General features: G+C 50.9%; 1 protein-coding gene across 6 annotated transcripts in view; it reads right to left on the bottom strand.

Moving 5' to 3' along the window:
* adar (adenosine deaminase RNA specific) overlaps positions 1-22,967 on the bottom strand; it is a 57,079-nt gene that overhangs the window by 6,708 nt on the left and 27,404 nt on the right. For 5 of the 6 annotated variants that reach the window (XM_055665169.1, XM_055665173.1, XM_055665170.1 and 2 more), the window contains 10 exons: positions 21,838-22,007; positions 19,600-19,735; positions 17,589-17,797; positions 14,282-14,432; positions 12,912-13,098; positions 9,760-9,853; positions 9,504-9,623; positions 6,863-6,996; positions 2,075-2,257; positions 460-572 (listed from right to left, as the gene is read on the bottom strand). In XM_055665169.1, coding sequence (XP_055521144.1) covers positions 460-572; positions 2,075-2,257; positions 6,863-6,996; positions 9,504-9,623; positions 9,760-9,853; positions 12,912-13,098; positions 14,282-14,432; positions 17,589-17,797; positions 19,600-19,735; positions 21,838-22,007 — 1,497 coding nt within the window. The remainder of the gene's footprint in view (positions 1-459; positions 573-2,074; positions 2,258-6,862; positions 6,997-9,503; positions 9,624-9,759; positions 9,854-12,911; positions 13,099-14,281; positions 14,433-17,588; positions 17,798-19,599; positions 19,736-21,837; positions 22,008-22,967) is intronic. The other variant, XM_055665174.1, reaches the window with a different exon arrangement.

The raw sequence follows: 22,967 nt of genomic DNA, 5'->3' as shown, positions 1-22,967 counted from the left end.
AGGGGGGGGGGGAGAGGAGAGGGGGATGGGGAGAGGAGGGGAGGGGGAGGAGGGGGAGGGGGGAGAGGGGGGGGGAGGGGAGAGGGAGGGGGATGGGGAGAGGGAGGGGGGATGGGGAGAGGGAGGGAGGGGGAGAGGGAGAGGGGAGGGGGAGGAGGGAGAGAGAGGGGAGAGGGAGGGGAGAGGGAGGGGAGAGGGAGTAGAGAGGGAGAGGGAGGGGGGGGGGGGGAGAGGGAGAGGGAGGGAGGAGAGAGAGAGGGGGGGGGAGAGAGGGGGGGGGAGAGGGGGGGGGAGAGAGGGGGGGGGGAGAGAGAGGGGGGGGGGGGGGGGAGGGGGGGGGAGGGAGGGAGAGGGGGAGGGGGAGAGAGAGAGAGGGGGGGGAGAGAGAGTGAGGCGGAGGGGGGGGGAGGGAGGGGGGTACTGTACCCCAGTGTTATACAGACGGACGGACGGACCTACCAGGGGGTGATTGAGGATGTAGGGGTACGGCAGAGCTGCACGAAGCTCGTCTCCATCGCGGGACATGCGGCAGCAGACGGCTCGCGCTAGATGCCCGTGGCTGTACAGGTAGCCTATGGGTGGGGGAAGAACACAGGTGGTTACACGGGATGAGACACACAGAAACACAGACAACAGGTGCAGGAGTAGAGGCCATTCGGCCCTTCCAGCCTGCACCGCCATTCAATATGATCATGGCTGATCATCCACAATCAGTACCCCGTTCCTGCTTTCTCCCCATATTCCTCGATTCAGTTAGCCCTAAGAGCTATATCTAACTCTCTCTTGAAAACATCCAGTGAATCGGCCTCCACTGCCCTCTGTGGCAGAGAATCCCACAGATTCACAAGATATATATATATGCCATTTATTGTCACTATACATGTACAGTGGGTGAAAAGGGTTTTCCTCATCTCAGTCCTAAATGACCGACCCCTTATTCTTAAACTGTTTGTGTGGCCCCTAGTTCTGGACTCCCCCAACATCGGGAACATGTTTCCTGCCTCTAGCGTGTCCAAACCCTTAATAATCTTATATGTTTCAACGAGATCTCCTCTCATCCTTCTAAACTCAAGTGTATACAAGCCCAGCCGCTCCATTCCCTCAACATGGGACAGTCCCGCCATCCCGGGAATTAACCCGGTGAACCTACGCTGGGCTCCCTCAATAGCAAGAATGTCCTTCCTCAAATTAGGGGACCAAAACTGCACACGATACTCCAGGTGTGGTCTCACTAGGGCTCTGTACAACTGCAGGAGGACCTCTTTGCTCCTATACTCGACTCCTCTTGTTATAAAGGCCAACATGCCATTCGCTTTCTTCACTGCCTGCTGATGCCCCCGTCCCACTTAGGAAACCTGAACGGAAACCTATGGAGACTTTGCGCCCCACCCAAGGTTTCCGTGCGGTTCCCGGAGGTTGCAGGTGGTTGCAGGTGGTTGCAGGAAGTGGAAGCAGGTAGGGAGACTGACAAAAACCTCCGGGAACCGCATGGAAACCTTGGGTGGGGCGGATAAAATCATGGAAGATTCCACCCCTGCAACGGACTGTTCCAGCTGCTACAGTCAGGCAAACGCCTCCGTTGCCATGCGGTGAGAACGGAGAGGTTGAGAAGGAGTTTCTTCCCAGAGGCAATTCGGACTGTAAACGCCTATCTCACCAGGGACTAACTCTACAGAACGTTTTTCCTTCCATTATTTATTATGTAAAAGAATATGCGTGTTATGATTGTGTTTATAATTTGTTTGGTTGTTTTGTTGTTTGTCTTTTCGCACAAAAGTCCGCGAGCATTGCCACTTTCATTTCACTGCACATCTCGTATGTGTATGTGACAAATAAACTTGACTTGACTTGACAGTCTCCAGACGTTTCCTAAGTGGGACAGGGACATTACTGCATTACTTGTATAGACTGATGAACAAGGACACCCAGATGATATATTTCTATGAGGTACAATAGGCAGTAAGTAAGTCCTAAATGGCCGACCCCTTATTCTTAAACTATGTGTGACCCCTGGTTGTGGACACCCCCCCAACATCGTTGCTGCCACTGATTGTCCAGGGGACCTGGTACTTACCCAGAGTGATGGAGCTGAGATAGACGGGGTGGATGAAGTGGGAGAGCAGAGCTCCCTGCAGGCCCAGCACGTTCCAGCGTAGGATCTTGTCGCTGCATGACATGGTACGCAGCCGCTCCCCGTGCTGGATGCCGTCCCACGTGGGCACGATGTCGCTCGACTCCACCGGGATCGTCCCCTCACCTGCAGGGCCATTCAGTTTAGTTCAGAGATCTTATAGGTCCCCTCTAGCAAGGTGGCCTACTCCTACGCAAAACACGTAGTACGGTCATGGGCGATTATAGGGATCCATTTTAGCAACCAGCCTCCGCCATCTTAGAAACATAGAACCATAGACAATAGGTGCAGGAGTAGAGGCCATTCGGCCCTTCGAGCCTGCACCACCATTCAATATGATCATCCAACTCAGTATACCATCCCTGCCTTCTCTCCATACCCCCTGATCCCTTTAGACACAAGGGCCACATCTAACTCCCTCTTAAATATAGCCAATGAACTGTGTGGCCTCAACTACCTTCTGTGGCAGAGAATTCCACAGATTCACCACTCTCTGTGTGTGAAAAAAAATGTTTTTCTCATCTCGGTCCTAAAAGATTTCCCCCTTATCCTTAAACTGTGTGTGTGTGGCCCTTGTTCTGGACTTCCCCAACATCGGGAACAATCTTCCTGCATCTAGCCTGTCCAACCCCTTAAGAATTTTGTAAGTTTCTATAAGATCCCTCCCTCAATCTTCTAAATTTCTAGCGAGTACAAGCTGAGTCTATCCAGTCTTTCTTCATATGAAAGTCCTGACATCCCAGGAATCAGTCTGGTGAACCGTCTCTGTACTCCCTCTATGGCAAGAATGTCTTTCCTCAGATTAGGAGACCAAAACTGTACGCAATACTCCAGGTGTGGTCTCACCAAGACCCTGTACAACTGCAGTAGAACCTCCCTGCTCCTATACTCAAATCCTTTTGCTATGAATGCTAACATACCCGTACCAACCCTTGCCAATCTTGCTTCTTTGCTCTCAACTGGGGTCCGCATCAAAGATTTTGTAGCGGAGCTATAAGATCTTTGGTCGGCATTTCGCGAGATCTCCCAGCGAGAGCTGAGCCAACCTCCTCCCGCACGCGCCCGGTGAAGATGTCTACGACAACACGTACCAAACTATCTGGGTAGGTTTGTGCGTAGGAAAGGTTAAACTTCCCTTAAAATGCTATTTACTGACTGGTAACAGCAAGTAATGTTCCCTGCCTCTAGCGTGTCCAAACCCTTAACAATCATATATGTTTCAATGAGATGCCCTCTCATCCTTCTAAAGTCCAGAGTGTACAAGCCCAGCTGCTCCATTCTCTCAGCATATGACAGTACCGCCATCCCGGGAATTAACCTGGTGAACCTACGCTGGGCTCCCTCAATAGCAAGAATGTCCTTCCTCAAATTAGGGGACCAAAACTGCACACGATACTCCAGGTGTGGTCTCATTAGGGCCCTGTACAACTGCAGAAACATAGAAATTAGGTGCAGGAGTAGGCCATTCGGCCCTTCGAGCCTGCACCGCCATTTAATATGATCATGGCTGATCATCCAACTCAGTATCCCGTACCTGCCTTCTCTCCATACCCTCTGATCCCCTTAGCCACAAGGGCCACATCTAACTCCCTCTTAAATATAGCCAATGAACTGGCCTCGACTACCCTCTGCGGCAGAGAGTTCCAGAGATTCACCACTCTCTGTGTGAAAAAAGTTCTTCTCATCTCGGTTTTAAAGGATTTCCCCCTTATCCTTAAACTGTGACCCCTTGTCCTGGACTTCCCCAACATCGGGAACAATCTTCCTGCATCTAGCCTGTCCAACCCCTTAAGAATTTTGTAAGTTTCTATAAGATCCCCCCTCAATCTTCTAAATTCTAGTGAGTACAAGCCGAGTCCATCCAGTCTTTCTTCATATGAAAGTCCTGACATCCCAGGAATCAGTCTGGTGAACCTTCTCTGTACTCCCTCTATGGTAAGAATGTATTTCCTCAGATTAGGAGACCAAAACTGTACGCAATACTCCAGGTGTGGTCTCACTAGGGCCCTGCACAACTGCAGAAGGACCTCTTTGCTCCTATACTCGACTCCTCTTGTTATAAAGGCCAACATGCCATTTGCTTTCTTCACTGCCTGCTGTACCTGCATGCTTAAGCCCCTGTCCCACTTAGGAAACCTGAACGGAAACCTGTGGGGACTTTGCGCCCCACCCAAGGTTTCCAGGTTGCAGGCGGTTGCCGGACTGGTAATCCTTTCTTAATTTCAAGTGTGTATATTTTGTTTTAATTAAATGACAGCCTCCGGTCTGAAAATCTGCCATTTAGCCTTACATTTCTGCTTCCTACCAACGATCTTATAGCAGAGTTGGGTCGGGTCGGGCCGGGCAGGGTCCGGTTACTACAAAATCAACTCAAACACAGCTTATGAGCCATTTAAAAAGAAATGATTTTAAAAAACATTAAAAAATAAAATTACCAGAGTCAAATTTTATTCTTTAACAAGAGTGAACAGAATTATGAACTGACAGAATTATGAATCTAACCTTATGTCACATACAAACTGATCCCCCGCAATGTTGATTACACTGCGAGTCGGTTAGCTTCCGGTTACTAAAATGGTGCCCACAATCCGCTCCGTAGCGTATAGAGAAAGGTTGAACAAGTACAGAGAAAGGTTGAACAAGTACAGAGAAAGGTTGAACAAGTACAGAGAAAGGTTGAACAAGTACAGAGAAAGGTTGAACAAGTTAGGGCTTTATTCTTTGGAGCGCAGAAGGTTAAGGGGGGACTTGATAGAGGTTTTTAAAATGATGAGAGGGATAGACAGAGTTGACGTGGAAAAGCTTTTCCCACTGAGAGTAGGGAAGATTCAAACAAGGGGACATGACATGAGAATTAAGGGACTGAAGTTTAGGGGTAACATGAGGGGGAACTTCTTTACTCAGAGAGTGGTAGCTGTGTGGAATGAGCTTCCAGTGAAGGTGGTGGAGGCAGGTTCGTTTTTATCATTTAAAAATAAATTGGATAGTTATATGGATGGGAAACGAATGGAGGGTTATGGTCTGAGCGCAGGTATATGGGACTAGGGGAGATTATGTGTTCGGCACGGACTAGAAGGGTCGAGATGGCCTGTTTCCGTGCTGTAATTGTTATATGGTTATATGGTACTACACTTCAGCCCATTGCATTTCGCTGGAGTGGCCTATCTTGCTCCACTATATAAGATCTTTATATTTAGTTTAGTTTAGTTTCGAGGGTGGTGGGTGCATGGAACGAGCTGCCGGAGGAGGTAGTTGAGGCTGGGACTATCCCAACGTGTAGCTCTCGTTGCCAGCTCACCAGCTAGCGGCAAGAGAACACTTGCGCAGGAAGGAACTGCAGATGACCCGAAACGTCACCCATTCCCCTCTCTCCAGAGCTGCTGCCTGTCCCGCTGAGTTACTCCAGCACTTTGTGTCTATAAACCAGCATCTGCAGTTCCTTCGTATACATGGTAGGCGCACATGTATTAAATCACGAGGGGAATAGATCGAGTAAACGCACAGAGTCTCTCGCCCACAGTAGTTGGCTGGGAGGATGTAGTATTCCTTGGAGCGCAGGAGGATGAGGGGTGATCTTATAGAGGTGTATAAAATCACCAGAGGAATAGATCGGGTAGACAGACGCACAGAGTCTCTTGCCCAGAGTAGGGGAATCGAGGACCAGAGGACACGGGTTCAAGGTGAAGGGGAAAAGATTGAATAGGAATCGGAGGGGTAACTTTTCCACACAGAGGGTGGTGGGTGTATGGAACGAGCTGCCGGAGGAGGTAGTTGAGGCTGGGACTATCCCAACGTTTAAGAAACAGTTGGACAGGTACATGGATAGGACAGGACAGGTTTGGAGGGATATGGACCAAACGCGGGCAGGTGGGACTAGTGTAGATGGGGCATGTTGGCTAGGGTGGGCAAGTTGGGCCGAAGGGCCTGTTTCCACACTGTATCACTCTATGACTAGTGTAGATGGGGCATGTTGGCTAGGGTGGGCAAGTTGGGCCGAAGGGCCTGTTTCCACACTGTATCACTCTATGACTAGTGTAGATGGGGCATGTTGGCTAGGATGGGCAAGTTGGGCCGAAGGGCCTGTTTCCACACTGTATCACTCTATGACTAGTGTAGATGGGGCATGTTGGCCGGTATGGGCAAGTTGGGCCAAAGGGCCTGTTTCCACACTGTATCACTCTGTGAGTGATTATGGATTGTGTGCAGTCAGATCAGAGCTCATAAATTATAGGAGCAAAATTAAGCCATTCTATGAGGAGGTGTCAGGGGCCACGTAAATAAAAGTATGAAACCATTTGTCTAAGAAACATGTTCCACACTGTATCACTCTGTGACTATAAGGGAATAGCCTCTAGTGCAAGGTAAAGCCAGCAAAGTCCGATCGAGGATAGTCTGTGGGCATTGAGGTCACATTGAGACGTGTTGCTGGGGGAGTGGAGTGTTGAGAGAGTGTGTGTACGATGTGATTGGAGATCTGCTTCCGTGGCCAGCACGCCTGGCTTGGACGCCATCTTGGCAAGCAAGAGTGTGTGGGCCGAGTGTGTGTACGATGTGATTGGCGATCTGCTTCTGTGGCCAGCACGCCCGGCTTGGACGCCATCTTGGCAAGCAAGCAACGGCCTCTAGTCATCCTCACGGGACAACGGGAGGGGGCTGGAAAAAGGTTGGTCGGCGCTGGGTGGGACGGACGGACGTTGGGGAGGGGGGCGTTGGGGAGGGAGGGTGACTCACCGTTCTCCACCTTGGTGCGCAGCTTGCCCTGCTTCGGGTTCTCGAAGAGCGGGTGGTGCGACTCGTCACCCTCCATGGTGGGCGGCTCGCTGCACGACTTGTCGAACAGGGCGCCGTCTCCGCAGGGGGCCGTGCTGGCGGGGGAGGGGGGGACACAAGATCAGACCGGGATATCGCATCACCTCTTCCCCAGCCCACAATGGCTCATTGTGGGCTCCTTCCCCCTTCCCTTCCCTGGTCATCTGCTGCCGGCTCTGCGTTCTGAAGAAGGGTCTCGACCAGAAACATAGAAACATAGACAATAGGTGCAGGAGTAGAGGCCATTCGGCCCTTCGAGCCTGCACCGCCATTCAATATGATCATGGCTGATCATCCATCTCAGTATCCCGTACGTGCCTTCTCTCCATACCCCCTGATCCCCTTAGCCACAAGGGCCACATCTAACTCCCTCTTAAATATAGCCAATGAACTGTGTGGCCTCGACTACCTTCTGTGGCAGAGAGTTCCACAGATTCACCACTCTCTGTGTGAAAAAAAATGTTTTTCTCATCTCGGTCCTAAAAGATTTCCCCCTTATCCTTAAACTGTGTGTGTGTGGCCCCTTGTCCTGGACTTCCCCAACATCGGGAACAATCTTCCTGCATCTAGCCTGTCCAACCCCCTTAAGGATTTTGTAAGTTTCTATAAGATCCCCCCCTCAATCTTCTAAATTCTAGTGAGTACAAGCCGAGTCTATCCAGTCTTTCTTCATATGAAAGTCCTGACATCCCAGGAATCAGTCTGGTGAACCTTCTCTGTACTCCCTCTATGGCAAGAATGTCCTTCCTCAGATTAGGAGACCAGAACTGTACGCAATACTCCAGGTGGCAGGGAGTTCCAGAGATTCACCACTCTCTTATCTCCTACTTTCTCTTTCTCTCTTTTTTTTTTACTTCTTTTCCTCACTTTCTCTCTCTCTCTCTCTCTTTTTCACATCACATGTTTTTTCTATTTATTATCTAGTCGCTCTTCCTCTCTTTCATTTAAAAATAACAAAATGAAGCTGTACGTAAAATGTAACATGCCAACATATATTTGGCACCTGAAGAAAGGTGCCACATTATTGTTTAAGAAGGAACTGCAGATGCTGGAGAATCGAAGGTACACAAAAAAGCTGGAGAAACTCAGCGGGTGCAGCAGCATCTATGGAGCGAAGGAAATAGGCAACGTTTCGGGCCGAAACCCTTCTTCAGAGTCTGAAGAAGGGTTTCGGCCTGAAACGTTGCCTATTTCCTTCGCTCCATAGATGCTGCTGCACCCGCTGAGCCACATTATTGTACTTACTTCTAAAAAAAAGTTAACATTTAAAAAAAAAAAGTCACCCATTCCTTCTCTCCAGAGATGCTGCCTGTCCCGCTGAGTTACTCCAGCATTTTGTGTTGGTCTTTTTGTACCTCCACTGTCTAACACCGGGGTGCAGCACCTTAAACTGAACTAAGATGGGCTTGCGGAACAGGGCCGCCGAGACCAAGGGGGGCGGGGGGGGAGACGGGGGGACACACGGCATGTAAGCGGGCACCAAGAATGTTGGGGGAGTCCAGAACCAGGGGCCACACACACACAGTTTAAGAATAAGGGGTAAGCCATTTAGAATGGAGACGAGGAAACACTTTTTCTCTCAAGAGAGTGGTGAGTCTGTGGAATTCTCCGCCTCAGAGGGCGGTGGAGGGGGCCACACACACACACACACCGGTTCTCTGGATGCTTTCAAGAGAGAGCTAGATAGGGCTCTTAGAGATGGCGGAGTCAGGGGATACGGGGAGAAGGCAGGAACAGGGCACTCTGGAGTTTAGAAGGATGAGAGGGCATCTCATTGAAACATATAAGATTATTAAGGGTTTGGACACACTAGAGGCGGGAAACACGTTCCCCATGTTGGGGGAATTCCAGAACTGGTGGCCACACACACACACAGTTTAAGAATAAGGGGTCGGCCATTTAGAACGGAGACGAGGAAACACTTTTTCTCACAGAGAGTGGTGAGTCCGTGGAATTCTCTGCCTCAGAGGGCGGTTCTCTGGATGCTTTCAAGAGAGAGCTAGATAGGGCTCTTAAAGATGGTGGAGTCAGGGGATATGGGGAGAAGGCAGGAATGGGGTACTGATTGGGGATGATCAGCCATGATCACATTGAATGGCGGTGCTGGCTCGAAGGGCCGAATGGCCTCTACTCCTGCACCTATTGTCTATTGTTACTCTGGGTGGGGGGGGGAGAGAGCACAGACCCAGCAGCTACAAGCCTGGTTCATAGAAACATAGAAGTTAGGTGCAGGAGTAGGCCATTCGGCCCCTTCGAGCCAGCACCGCCATTCAATATGATCATGGCTGGTTCACCAGAAGAGACCGCTAAATAAACGTTTTCAAGAAAGAACTGCAGATGCTGGAAGAGTCGAAAGCAGACACAAAACGCTGGAGTAACTCAGCGGGTCAGACAGCATCTATGGAGCGAAGGAACAGGTGACGTTTCGGGGTCGAGACCCTTCTTCAGACGTTCAATAAATGTTTGTGACAGTCGGCACAAGAATCGAGGCTGCAAAAACAAACAATGTTACAAAGAAGCATCGTAGAACGAGTGGAAGATGAGGGGGGGGGGTTCGACTGACCTGATGTACAGATGGAACGTTATTCCGGGTTTGATCTGCAGCCTGTTGTCTTGGGCCGGTATGAAGAGGCTGTCGGCTGGTTCATCAGGGCTGTACTTCAGCAACTCGCTGTATAGGAACCTGCGGCGGATGAAGCAAGATCAGCAGCCTGAGATAAACAACACAGACCAACCCACTAATCTACTGAGCCCGCTGCTCCAGGTGTGACCTCCTGTACATCGGCGACACCCCCCCCCCCCCCTCCCCGGCTCTTTACCTGATGAAGCATCTCCGCGAGATGATTTCGGCATGGCAGTCGTTCACCGTCTCTCCTTTAAGACTCAACTCCTCACCCTTGACACACCGGTTACCTGTCATCAAGATGCAAGAGTGTTTAGCCATCGTATGAACCAAAACGCAACAGTGACATTATAACCCGCAGGTCTCATAGAAACATAGAAATTAAATGCAGGAGAGGCCATTCGGCCCTTCGAGCCTGCACCGCCATTCAATATGATCATGGATCAACTCAGTATCCTGTACCTGCCTTCTCTCCATACCCCCTGATCCCTTTAGCCACAAGGGCCACATCTAACTCCCTCTTAAATATAGCCAATGAACTGGCCTCAACTACCTTCTGTGGCAGAGAATTCCACATCTAGGAGACGTCCCGAGCTCCGACGTACCCTCTAAGTGCTTACCACGAGTTTGATTTAAAAAAAAATGTTTTATAAACTCGAGAGAGCGCTTAGGTAAACTCATACAATGGGACAGTCCCTTTAGATTTAGCTCTTAGGGCTAACGGAATTCTCTGCCACAGAAGGTAGTTGAGGCCACAGTTCATTGGCTATATTTAAGAGGGAGTTAGATGTGGCCCTTGTGGCTAAAGGGATCAGGGGGTATGGGGAGAAAGCAGGAACGGGGTACTGATTCTGGATGATCAGTCATGATCATATTGAATGGCGGTGCTGGCTGAAAGGGCTGAATAGAAACATAGAAAATAGGTGCAGGAGTAGAGGCCATTCGGCCCATTTGAGCCTGCACCACCATTCAATATGATCATGGCTGATCATCCAACTCAGTACCACAACGATGGTAGGCCCGCAGCTCATCGACTGGAGCCCCCAGGTCCTTGCGGTTGGAGGCCGCTCCACGGTGCTGGGCCCCCCAACGACAACGGAGACCCGACAGGGAAAAGGTCGGGTCCCCGTGCAGGGGAGAGATTTCAAAGTTTCCCCCACCCACCGCCCCGCCCCCCCCACACATACACAGGCAGACTGCAGAGGCCACCCACCAAGGCTCAGGAATAGCTACAGGTAGAAAGTCCAGGAGCCTGAAGACGGCAACATCCAGGTTCAGGAATAGCTACTTCCCCACAGCCATCAGGCTATTAAACCTGGCTCGGACAAAACTCTGAACATTAATAGCCCATTATCTGTTATTTGCACTTTAATCAGTTGATTTATTCATGTGTGTGTATATTTATATAATGGACACACTGATCTGTTTTGTAGTCAATGCCTACTATGTTCTGTTGTGCTGAAGCAAAGCAGGAATTCCATTGCCCTATACAGGGACACATGACAATAAACTCACTTGAATTTGAACTTGAGTTTAGAGAAACAGGCCCTTCGGCCCACCGAGTCCGCACCGACCAGTCTCGACCCAAAACGCCACCCATCCCTTCCCTCCGCAGTCTACTCTACAATTGCCTTGATCTCCATCCCCTTTGTCTCATTTTCGCACCTCACACTACCTTATCTCTGCATTTCATAGAAACATAGAAATTAGGTGCAGGAGTAGGCCATTCGGCCCTTCGAGCCTGCACCGCCATTTAATATTATCATGGCTGATCATCCAACTCAGTATCCCGTACCTGCCTTCTCTCCATACCCTCTGATCCCCTTGGCCACAAGGGCCAAATCTAACTCCCTCTTAAATATAGCCAATGAACTGGCCTCAACTACCCTCTGTGGCAGAGAGTTCCAGAGATTCACCACTCTCTGTGTGAAAAAAGTTCTCCTCATCTCGGTTCTAAAGGATTTCCCCTTATCCTTAAGCTGTGACCCCTTGTCCTGGACTTCCCCAACATCGGGAACAATCTTCCTGCATCTAGCCTGTCCAACCCCTTAAGAATTTTGTAAGTTTCTATAAGATCCCCTCTCAATCTCCTAAATTCTAGAGAGTATAAACCAAGTCTATCCAGTCTTTCTTCATAAGACAGTCCTGACATCCCAGGAATCAGTCTGGTGAACCTTCTCTGCACTCACTCTATGGCAATAATGTCCTTCCTAAGCTCCCTCTCCCCTGACTCTCGGCCTGAAGGAGGGTCTCGACCCGAAACACCGGCCCATTCCTTCCCTCCAGAGACGCTGCCTGTCCCAGCATTTTGTGTCCATCTCCGATTTAAACCAGCATCTGCAGTCCCTTCCTGCAGAATATTCGGACTGGAACGAAGGCTCCTGTTTTCAGTGAATCTATGTTGCCCTGACAGATGGCCAACTATTTTTACGCACGTCAGCCTGCACGGATGAGAAGGCTGGAGATTAACTGACAAAGCAATAAATTAATCCATTTGACGGGACAGAATTATTTACATTCCATCTTCTGGGCTGTTTCGGCCACCAACCGAACAGGAGTTTGCTTGCGAAAGGAATTCAAACGCAGATTTACAGACAGGGTTTGACAACGATCGTCTCGTACTAATATACAACAGTCTTGTAGGTGATAGGTGTAGTATGAGGCCATTTGGCCCATCAAGTCTACTCCGCCATTCAATGATGGTGGCTCTCCCTTGCCGGGTGAGTGCGCAGCGCCCCCCAGTGGTGACGCATCTGCGCCCAGGTCATCATAGAAACATAGACAATAGGTGCAGGAGTAGAGGCCATTCGGCCCATCGAGCCTGCACCGCCATTCAATATGATCATCCAACTCAGTATCCCATCCCTGCCTTCTCTCCATACCCCCTGATCCCTTTAGCCACAAGGGCCACATCTAACTCCCTCTTCAATATAGCCAATGAACTGTGTGGCCTCAACTACCCTCTGTGGCAGAGAATTCCACAGATTCGCCACTGAATTTTTTTTTCCTCCTCTCGGTCCTAAAAGATTTCCCACTTATCCTTAAACTGTGTGTGTGTGTGGCCCCTTGTCCTGGACTTCCCCAACATCGGGAACAATCTTCCTGCATCTAGCCTGTCCAACCCCTTAAGAATGTTGTAAGTTTCTATAAGATCCCCCCTAAATTATAGCGAGTACAAGCAAAGTCTATCCAGTCTTTCTTCATATGAAAGTCCCTCTACAAGGGAGATGCTAAATGCATTTCGTTGTCTCTGTACTGTACACTGACAATGAAAATTGAATCTGAATCTGAATCTGACATGCCAGGACACCCTCCTCCCCCACACCCACCACCCCGGTGGTGACATACCGGTGCCCAGGCTGACGGTGGTCCCCAAGTCATCGTCTCCGCGCTTCATGATGATGGCGGCCAGGATCTTGCGCCCCAGCAGGCTGTGCTGGACGCGGGTGGTCAGGTTGTTGAAGCACTGGTGGGTGAGCATGGCGATCTGGTCGTGCATGGTCCCGCCGGACATGGGCAGCTGCAAGACAGGGACCTGGGGGGTTACAGAGCACCGTGCGGCTAGACTGGGGGGTAATAACACGGCGTGCGGCTAGACAGGGGATAATAGTACAGCGTGCGGCTAGACGGGGGCAAGAGCACGGCGTGCGGCTAGACGGGGGGGTAATAGCACGGCGTGCGGCTAGACGGGGATATACAGCGCGGCGAGCGGCTAGACGGGGGGCGGCTAGACGGGGGGAATAGTACGGCGTGCTGCTAGACGGGGGGATAGTAGTACGGCGTGCAGCTAGACGGGGATACAGCACGGCGTGCGGCTAGACGGGGGATAGTAGTACGGCGTGTGGCTAGACGGGGGATAGTAGTACGGCGTGCAGCTAGACGGGGGATACAGCACGGCGTGCGGCTAGACGGGGGATAGTAGTACGGCGTGTGGCTAGACGGGGATACAGCACGGCGTGTGGGTGGCTAGACGGGGGATAGTAGAGCACGGCGTGCAGCTAGACGGGGGATACAGCACGGCGTGCGGCTAGACGGGGGATAGTAGCACGGCGTGTGGCTAGACGGGGGATAGTAGTACGGCGTGCAGCTAGACGGGGATACAGCACGGCGTGCGGCTAGACGGGGGATAGTAGTACGGTGTGCGGCTAGACGGGGTAATAGCACGGCGTGCGGCTAGACGGGGGTATAGCACGGTGTGCGGCTAGACGGGGGTATAGCACGGTGTGCGGCTAGACGGGGGATACAGCACGGCGTGCGGCTAGACGGGGGATAATAGCACGGCGTGCGGCTAGACGGGATACAGCACGGCGTGCGGCTAGACGGGGATAATAGCACGGCGTGCGGCTAGAACGGGATACAGCACGGCGTGCGGCTAGACGGGATACAGCACGGCGTGCGGCTAGATGGGGTTACAGAGCACCGTGCGGCTAGACTGGGGGATAATAGTACGGCGAGCGGCTAGCGACTGGGGGTAAAAGCACGGCGTGTGGCTAGACGGGGGGTGGGGGGGGGGGGGGAGTTTACAGGGCACCATGCGGCTAGACGGGGGGGGGGGGGGGGAGTTTTTACAGGGCACCATGCGGCTAGACGGGGGGGGGGGGGGGGGTTACAGCACAGAACGGCTAGACGGGGGCCGGGAGGGTTACAGCACACAACACCTAGACGGTGGGTAACAGCACACAAGGCGGCTAGTGGTGAAAGCCGGTGGTGGTCCCAACCTCGGAGCTGAACTCGGACCGCGCTGCCCTCTCCCCCTCGCCGATGAGGATGCGGAGCGCAGCGTCGGCCGCCTCCTGCTTCGCCTGCTTCTTGCTGCTCGAGCTCACCGGCGGGAACCAGCGGCCACCCACCTTGGCCTGGTACGTGAACCTGCGGCACAGAGAGAGGGGGGGGGGAGAGAGAGAGAGATTAGACACAGAGTAACGCTGTAGGAACTCAGCGGGTCAGGCAGCATCTCTGGAGAAAAGGAATAGGTGACGTTTCGGGTCGAGACCCTTCTTCAGACTGAACATGTTCCCTGCAGGTGTTTCATCTCCTTCGTTTGCAGGGGAAGGTATCTGGGGAGGGGGTGGTTTGGCTGGGGAGGGGGGATGTGGGAAGATGCAAGGCTGCAGGTCGCTGCCATCTGGAGCAGCGGATACAGGAGGGGAGGTGATGGTGAAACCATCCAGTGAATCTGCCTCCGCGGACTTCTGAGGCAGAGAATTCCACCATTCCCTGCACGTCCATGTGGATCTGCAGATTCCACTCCAGAGGGAGCAAGGATGAAACTATCTCCCCCCACACCTCCTTGGCAGGGTGGTGACACACACACACACACAAACGGTGGCGGAAGCAGCAAGCATTTGCCAGCCACGCCGTGCGGCCGAACACACATAGATAACAGGTGCAGGAGTAGAGGCCATTCGGCCCTTCGAGCCTGCACCGCCATTCAATATGATCATGGCTGATCATCCAACTCGGTATCCCATCCCTGCCTTCTCTCCATACCCCCTGATCCCTTTAGCCACAAGGGCCACATCTAACTCCCTCTTAAATATAGCCAATGAACTGTGTGTGGCCTCAACTACCTTCTGTGGCAGAGAATTCCACAGATTCACCACTCTCTGTGTGTGAAAAAAAATGTTTTTCTCATCTTGGTCCTAAAAAACTTCCCTCTTATCCTTAAACTGTGAACCTTGTTCTGGACTTCCCCAACATCGGGAACAATCTTCCTGCATCTAATGCATTTCGTTGTCTAATGCATTTCATTGTCTCTGTGCTGTACACTGACAATGACAATTAAAATTGAATCTGAATCTGAATCTAGCCTGTCCAACCCCTTAAGAATTTTGTAAGTTTCTATAAGATCCCTCCTCAATCTTCTAAATTCTAGCGAGTACAAGCCGAGTCTATCCAGTCTTTCTTCATGTGAAAGTCCTGACATCCCAGGAATCAGTCTGGTGAACCTTCTCTGTACTCCCTCTATGGCAAGAATGTCTTTCCTCAGATTAAGAGACCAAAACTGTATGCAATACTCCAGGTGTGGTCTCACCAAGACCCTGTACAACTGCAGTAGAACCTCCCTGCTCCTATACTCAAATCCTCTATGGCAAGAATGTCTTCCCTCAGATTAGGAGACCAAAACTGTACGCAATACTCCAGGTGTGGTCTCACCAAGACCCTGTCCAACTGCAGTAGAACCTCCCTGCTCCTATACTCAAATCCTTTTGCTATGAACAGCTTGGTCACGGGACGTAATTAGCCCCTAGCACAACAACAGGGTGACAATTCACACCCCGAGCCTTTACTGTTGCACCTCCAGTCACACTGTTCGCTCGGGAACACAGGCGTGACTATCCCACCCTCAGTGCTACACACCTCTGCATCCTCTTTGCAGACACAATCCAATTTTGGACGGGCACCATCTATATTTGTACGTGGTGATTTTTTTTTGTTTCTTAGAGCTTGGAAGTACAGAAATTTCAGTCACTTTACTGAAACTGCAAGGAAAACAGACAATAGGTGCAGGAGGAGGCCATTCACACAGAGTGTGGTGAATCTGTGGAATTCTCTGCCACAGAGGGTAGTTGAGGCCACACAGTTCATTGGCTATATTTAAGAGGGAGTTAGATGTGGCCCTTGTGGCTAAGGGGATCAGGGGGTATGGAGAGAAGGCAGGGATGGGATACTGAGTTGTATGATCAGCCATGATCATATTGAATGGGCCGAATGGCCTCTACTCCTGCACCTATTTTCTATGTTTCTAGTCAGCCCTTCCAGCCAGCACCGCCAATCAATGCATTTCGTTGTCTCTGCCCTTCCAGCCAGCACCGCAATCAATGGCTGAATCTGAATTATTCAGAATCAGTATTCAAGAAGGAACTGCAGATGCTGGAAGATCGAAGGTACACAAAATTGCTGGAGAAACACAGCGGGTGCAGCAGCATCTATGGAGCGAAGGAAATAGGCGACGTTTCGGGCCGAAACCCTTCTTCAGACTGATCAAAGAATCAGTACCCCGTTCCTGCTTTCTCCCCATATCCCTGGATTCCGTTAGCCCTAAGAGCTAAATCTAAAGGGCCTGCCCCACTGTACTAGTTTACCCAAAAGCTCTCCCGAGTTTAAAAAAAAATCAAACTTGTGGTAAGTGCGTAGAACGCACATAACGGCCACGTCGGAGCTCGGGACGTCTCTTAGGGGCTCTTAACGCAAACGGCGGTACCCGGGAAAGCTCAGGAAGACTGGTGAAGATTTTTTAAACATGTTGAAAAATGTCCACGAGAGCCCCGAGTACCTACGAGCGGCAATCACTGTAAATCTCCGAGTTCGAATCAGAGGAAACTCGGGAGAACTCTTGAATGAACTCGTACAGTGGCACTGACTGGGCTTTAAAGATGGAAATTAGCTACTGGCTATCAATGTTTATCAATGTGCACTGTCCCTGTTCAAATGCTGAGAGGATGGAGCAGCTGGGCTTGTACACTCTGGAGTTTAGAAGGATGAGAGGGTATCTCATTGAAAGATATAAGATTGTTAAGGGTTTGGACACACTGGAGGCAGGAAACATATTCCCCATGTTGGGGGGAGTCCAGAACTGGGGGCCACACACAGTTTAAGAATAAGGGGTCGGCCATTTAAAACGGAGACGGGGAACACTTTTTCTCACAGAGAGTTGAGAGTCTGTGGAATTCTCTGCCTCAGAGGCCGGTTCTCTGGATGCTTTCAAGAGAGAGCTAGATAGGGCTCGTAAAGATAGTGGAGTCAGGGGATATGGGGAGAAGGCAGAAACGGGGTACTGATTGGGGATGATCAGCCATGATCACATCTGGAGAGCATTCTTTCACGAGAGAGCTAGATAGGGCTCTTAAAGATAGCGAGAGAGAGTCAGGGGATATGGGGAGAAGGCAGGAACGGGGTACTGATTGGGGATGATCAGCCATGATCACAGTGAATGGCGGTCCTGGCTCGAAGGGCTGAATGGCCTCTATTCCTGCGCCTGTTGTCTATTGGCAGGAGGGGGAGAAGCAGAGAGGCCACACTAACCTGGGGTCATGTGGGGGTCCTGACTGGTCGATCATCTTCAGCTCTGCTGCAAACCCTTTGGAGCGCGCGTACTCCAGCAAGCCGCCAATAGGGTTCTTGTTCAGGAAGGCGATCAGGTCGCCCAAGCCCGCAGCCTGGGCCGCGTCCAAATCCCCCGCCGTCAGGCACGGGACGGGGCCGTGAGCGTCCTCCATGTTGGTGTCTGAGGGCTGTGGGCAGAGGAGAGGGTGGGTTACCTGTCAAACACAGAGCGCACGCGGGCAGGCAGGCAGGAGGAGAGGGGAGAGGAGAGAGGAGTCATAGTGTGGAAACAGGCCCTTCGGCCCAACTTGCCCATCCTAGCCAACAATGTCCCAGCTACACTAGTCATAGAGTGATACAGTGTGGAAACAGGCCCTTCGGCCCAACTTGCCCACACCGGCCAACATGCCCCATCTACACTAGTCCCACCTGCCCGCGTTTGGTCCATATCCCTCCAAACCTGTCCTATCCATGTACCTGTCCAACTGTTTCTTAAACGTTGGGATAGTCCCAGCCTCAACTACCCCCTTCGGCCCAACTTGCCCACACCGGCCAACATGCCCCATCTACACTAGTCATAGAGGGATACAGTGTGGAAACAGGCCCTTCGGCCCAACTTGCCCATCCTAGCCAACAATGTCCCATCTACACTAGTCATAGAGTGATACAGTGTGGAAACAGGCCCTTCGGCCCAACTTGCCCATCCTAGCCAACAATGTCCCACCTACACTAGTCATAGAGTGATACAGTGTGGAAACAGGCCCTTCAGACCAACATGCCCATGCCGGCCAACATGCCCCATCTACACTAGTCCCACATGCCCGCGTTTGGCCCATATCCCTCCAAACCTGTCCTGTCCTATCCATTGTACCTGTCCAACTGTTTCTTGAACGTTGGGATAGTCCCAGCCTCAACTACCTCCTCCGGCAGCTCGTTCCATACACCCACCACCCTCTGTGTGGAAAAGTTACCCCTCAGATTCCTATTAAATCTTTCCCCTTCACCTTCAATATGATCACGACTGATCATCCACAATCAGTACCCCGTTCCTGCTTTCTCCCCATATCCCTTGATTCCATTAACCATAAGAGCTAAATCTAACTCTCTCTTGAAAACATCCGGTGAATCAGCCTCCACTGCCTTCTGTGGCAGAGAATTCCAGATTCACAACTCTCTGGGAGAAAATGTTTTTCCTCATCCCAGTCCTAAATGGCCGACCCGTTATTCTTTAAACTATGTGTGACCCCTGGTTCTGGACTCCACCACCGGGAACATTTTTTCTGCAACTTATAGAATGGAGCGGCTGGGCTTGTACACTCTGGAGTTTAGAAGGATGAGAGGGAATCTCATTGAAACATATAAGATTGTTAAGGGCTTGGACACGTTAGAGGCAGGAAACATGTTCCGATGTTGGGGGAGTCCAGAACCAGGGGCCACACACAGTTTAAGAATAAGGGGTCAGCCATTTAGGACTTACTTACTGCCTATTATGCCTCATAGAAACATAGAAAATAGGTGCAGGAGGCCATTCGGCCCTTCGAGCCAGCACCGCCATTCATTGTGATCATGGCTGATCGTCCCCAATCAATAACCCGTGCCTGCCTTCTCCCCACATCCCTTGACTCCACTAGCCCCTAGAGTTCTATCTAACTCTCTTAAATCCATCCAGTGATTTGGCCTCCACTGCCCTCCATGGCAGGGAATTCCACAAATTCACAACTCTCTGGGTAAGCCATTTAAAAAGGAGACGAGGAAACACTTTTTCCTCACAGAGAGTGGTGAGTCTGTGGAATCCTCTGCCTCGGATGGCGGTGGAGGTAGGTTCTCTGGATGCCTTCAAGAGAGAGCTAGATAGGGCTCTTAAAGATAGCGGAGTCAGTGGATATGAGGAGAAGGCAGGAACCGGGTACTGATTGGGGATGATCAGCCATGATCACATTGAATGGCGGTGCTGGCCACTCCTGCACCTATTGTCTATTGTCTAACTTACCTTGGAAGGAAATTGAGGGGAGTTTCCCAGGAGGAGGAGGACAGCTGCCTTTGCGGCAAACATCTTGGCCAGCTTCTTGCTGTTGGCCGTGGCTGCCGGGAAGGTTTCGTTACCCAGCTTAACCATGATGGTGAACCTGCGGAGACGGGATCGGAACAAAATCAGCAACAACATCGGTGTCAAGCAGAGCGGACCACTGAGCAGGTAGACAAACTACAAATACTAAGGTGGCACAGAAGGAGAGTGGCGCCAGAGAACCGGGTTTGATCCCAACTATAAAGAGGATCCGTCTGTTCAGTCAATAGGCGTAGGAGGAGGCCATTCCAGGTGAGGTCTCACTAGGGCCCTGTACAACTGCAGAAGGACCTCTTTGCTCCTATGCAAATGGTATGTTAGCTTTCATAGCAAAATGATTTGAGTATAGGAGCCGGGAGGTTCTACTGCAGTTGTACAGGGTCTTGGTGAGACCACACCTGGAGTATTGCGTACAGTTTTGGTCTCCAAATCTGAGGAAGGACATTATTGCCATAGAGGGAGTGCAGAGACGGTTCACCAGACTGATTCCTGGGATGTCAGGACTGTCTTATGAAGAAAGACTGGATGGACTTGGTTTATACTCTCTAGAATTTAGGAGATTGAGAGGGGATCTTATAGAAACTTACAAAATTCTTAAGGGGTTGGACGGGCTAGATGCAGGAAGATTGTTCCCGATGTTGGGGAAGTCCAGAACAAGGGGTCACAGCTTAAGGATAAGGGGGAAATCCTTTAAAACCGAGATGAGAAGAACTTTTTTCACACAGAGAGTGGTGAATCTCTGGAACTCTCTGCCACAGAGGGTAGTCGAGGCCACAGTTCATTGGCTATATTTAAGAGGGAGTTAGATGTGGCCCTTGTGGCTAGTGGGATCAGGGGGTATGGAGAGAAGGCAGGTACAGGATACTGAGTTGGATGATCAGCCATGATCATATTGAATGGCGGTGCAGGCTCGAAGGGCCGAATGGCCTCTACTCCTGCACCTATTGTCTATGTTTCTATGTATATCAACACTTTTGGGTTTTTTTCTTTTCTTTTTTCCGTTTTTGTCTTTTTTTTATTTCGTTAAAGTTTTGACTTCAGGGCCTGTCCCACGAGCATGCGGCTCGCATGCGGCGAGCGCGACCAAACCGGAAGCGGGGGGCCGCGCGGTGGTCAAGCGAGTGACGTGAAGTTCGCGAGTGACATACGGTGTCAAGACGCTGCGTACAGCCGGCGGGCCGTTGCTGCGCGGAATTTTTGAACACGGTCAGTTTTTCCGAGCCCCGCGCGATATCGGGACCAGCTCCGCACAACTCCATACGGCTCCGGCGATCGATGTGGGACCTGCCCCGCGAGGCCGTACGGCTCAAGCGACCACGTTAGTTCGCGCTTGCCGCATGGAGTCGCATGCTCGTGGGACAAGCCCTTTACTCACTCTTTGACTACACTCATTTTGTAGTTTACACATTCACATTCTCTTCACTTTCCATATAACCATATAACAATTACAGCATGGAAACAGGCCATCTCGACCCTTCTAGTCCGTGCCGAACACATAATCTCCCCTAGTCCCATATACCTGCGCTCAGACCATAACCCTCCATTCCCTTCCCATCCATATAACTATCCAATTTATTTTTAAATGATAAAAACGAACCTGCCTCCACCACCTTCACTGGAAGCTCATTCCACAAAACCTACCACTCTCTGAGTAAAGAAGTTCCCCCTCATGTTACCCCTCCCTTAATTCTCAAGTCATGTGGTCTTGTTTGAATCTTCCCTACTCTCAGTGGGAAAAGCTTTTCCATGTCAACTCTGTCTATCCCTCTCATCATTTTAAAGACCTCTATCAAGTCCCCCCTTAACCTTCTGCGCTCCAAAGAATAAAGACCTAACTTGCTCAACCTTTCTCTGTAACTTAGATTCAGATTCAGATTCAATTTTAATTGTCATTGTCAGTGTACAGTACAGAGACAACGAAATGCAACGAAACAACTTAGTTGCTGAAACCCAGGCAACATTCTAGTAAATCTCCTCTGTACTCTCTATTTTGTTGACTACTTTCCTGCTCTTTCTCTGTTTTTCTATTTCATCTTTGCTAAAATTAAAATGGAAGCAGTGCAACACACGCCGCGGTTTATACTTTTGTACACTGCTGCGAATAAAAAATATAAATATAAAGAAGATGGCCGGGCAGGAGGAAGAAGCGGTGTCTCTACGTACCTGGGGTCGTGGGGGGGGCCGCTCTGGGAGACCAGCTGGAACTCGCAGGCGTTGCCCGACTTCTGCGCGTACTCCATCAGCATGCAGACGGGATTTTTCCCCGCGGGCAGCATGGGCTGGGCCACGGAGATGGGAGGCTCGCTTCCTACGTCTCCAGCAGCTGGTGGGCACTGTGCGAGAGGAGAGAGGGGAGAGGAGAGAAAAAAGATTTGAGCAACATCAGTTGTATAGGTTACACAAAAAAGCTGGAGAAACTCAGCGGGTACAGCAGCATCTATGGAGCGAAGGAAATAGGCAACGTTTCGGCCCGAAACCTAAAGGAAATAGGCAACGTTTCGGGTTGAAACCCGGAAGGGTTTCGGCCCGAAATGTTGCCTATTTCCTTCGCTCCATAGATGCTGCTGCACCCGCTGAGTTTCTCCAGCTTTTTTGTGTAACCTACGTTTCGGCCCGAAACCCAAAGGAAATAGGCAACGTTTCGGGCCGAAACCCGGAAGGGTTTCGGCCCAAAACGTTGCCGATTTCCTTCGCTCCATAGATGCTGCTGCACTCGCTGAGTTTCTCCAGCTTTTTTTTGTAACCTTCGATTCTCCAGCATCTGCAGTTCCTTCTTAAACACATCAGTTGTATAGGGCTCTGGTGGGACCGCATCTGGAGGATTGTGTGGGGGTGGGAGATTGCAACCTTCAACCTGTTTCGACAAATGCAATCAACCCGGCGTGCACAGTCAAATAAGATCAACTAGAACAAGTTGTCCCGACAACTTTAGGCTGTGCATGCCACACGCAAGAAGAAGAAGAGTATCGCATCCGGTTTGGTCTCCTAATTTGAGGAAGGACGTCCTTGTGATTGAGGCAGTGCAGCGTAGGTTCACCAGATTGATCCCTGGGATGGCGGGACTGTCATATGAGGAAAGATTGAAAAGACTAGGCTTGTATTCACTGGGGTTTAGAAGGATGAGGGGGGAGGGGATCTCATAGAATCTCTGGAACTCTCTGCCACAGAGGGTAGTTGAGGCCAGTTCATTGGCTATATTTAAGAGGGAGTTAGATGTGGCCCTTGTGGCTAAGGGGATCAGGGGGTATGGAGAGAAGGCAGGTACGGGATACCGAGTTGGATGATCAGCCATG

The sequence above is a fragment of the Leucoraja erinacea genome, unplaced genomic scaffold (assembly GCF_028641065.1).
Source record: "Leucoraja erinacea ecotype New England unplaced genomic scaffold, Leri_hhj_1 Leri_110S, whole genome shotgun sequence".
NCBI lineage: Eukaryota > Metazoa > Chordata > Chondrichthyes > Rajiformes > Rajidae > Leucoraja > Leucoraja erinaceus.
The sequence above is the reverse complement of the archived record's forward strand: the minus strand, read 5'-3'. Positions and strand labels throughout refer to the sequence as shown.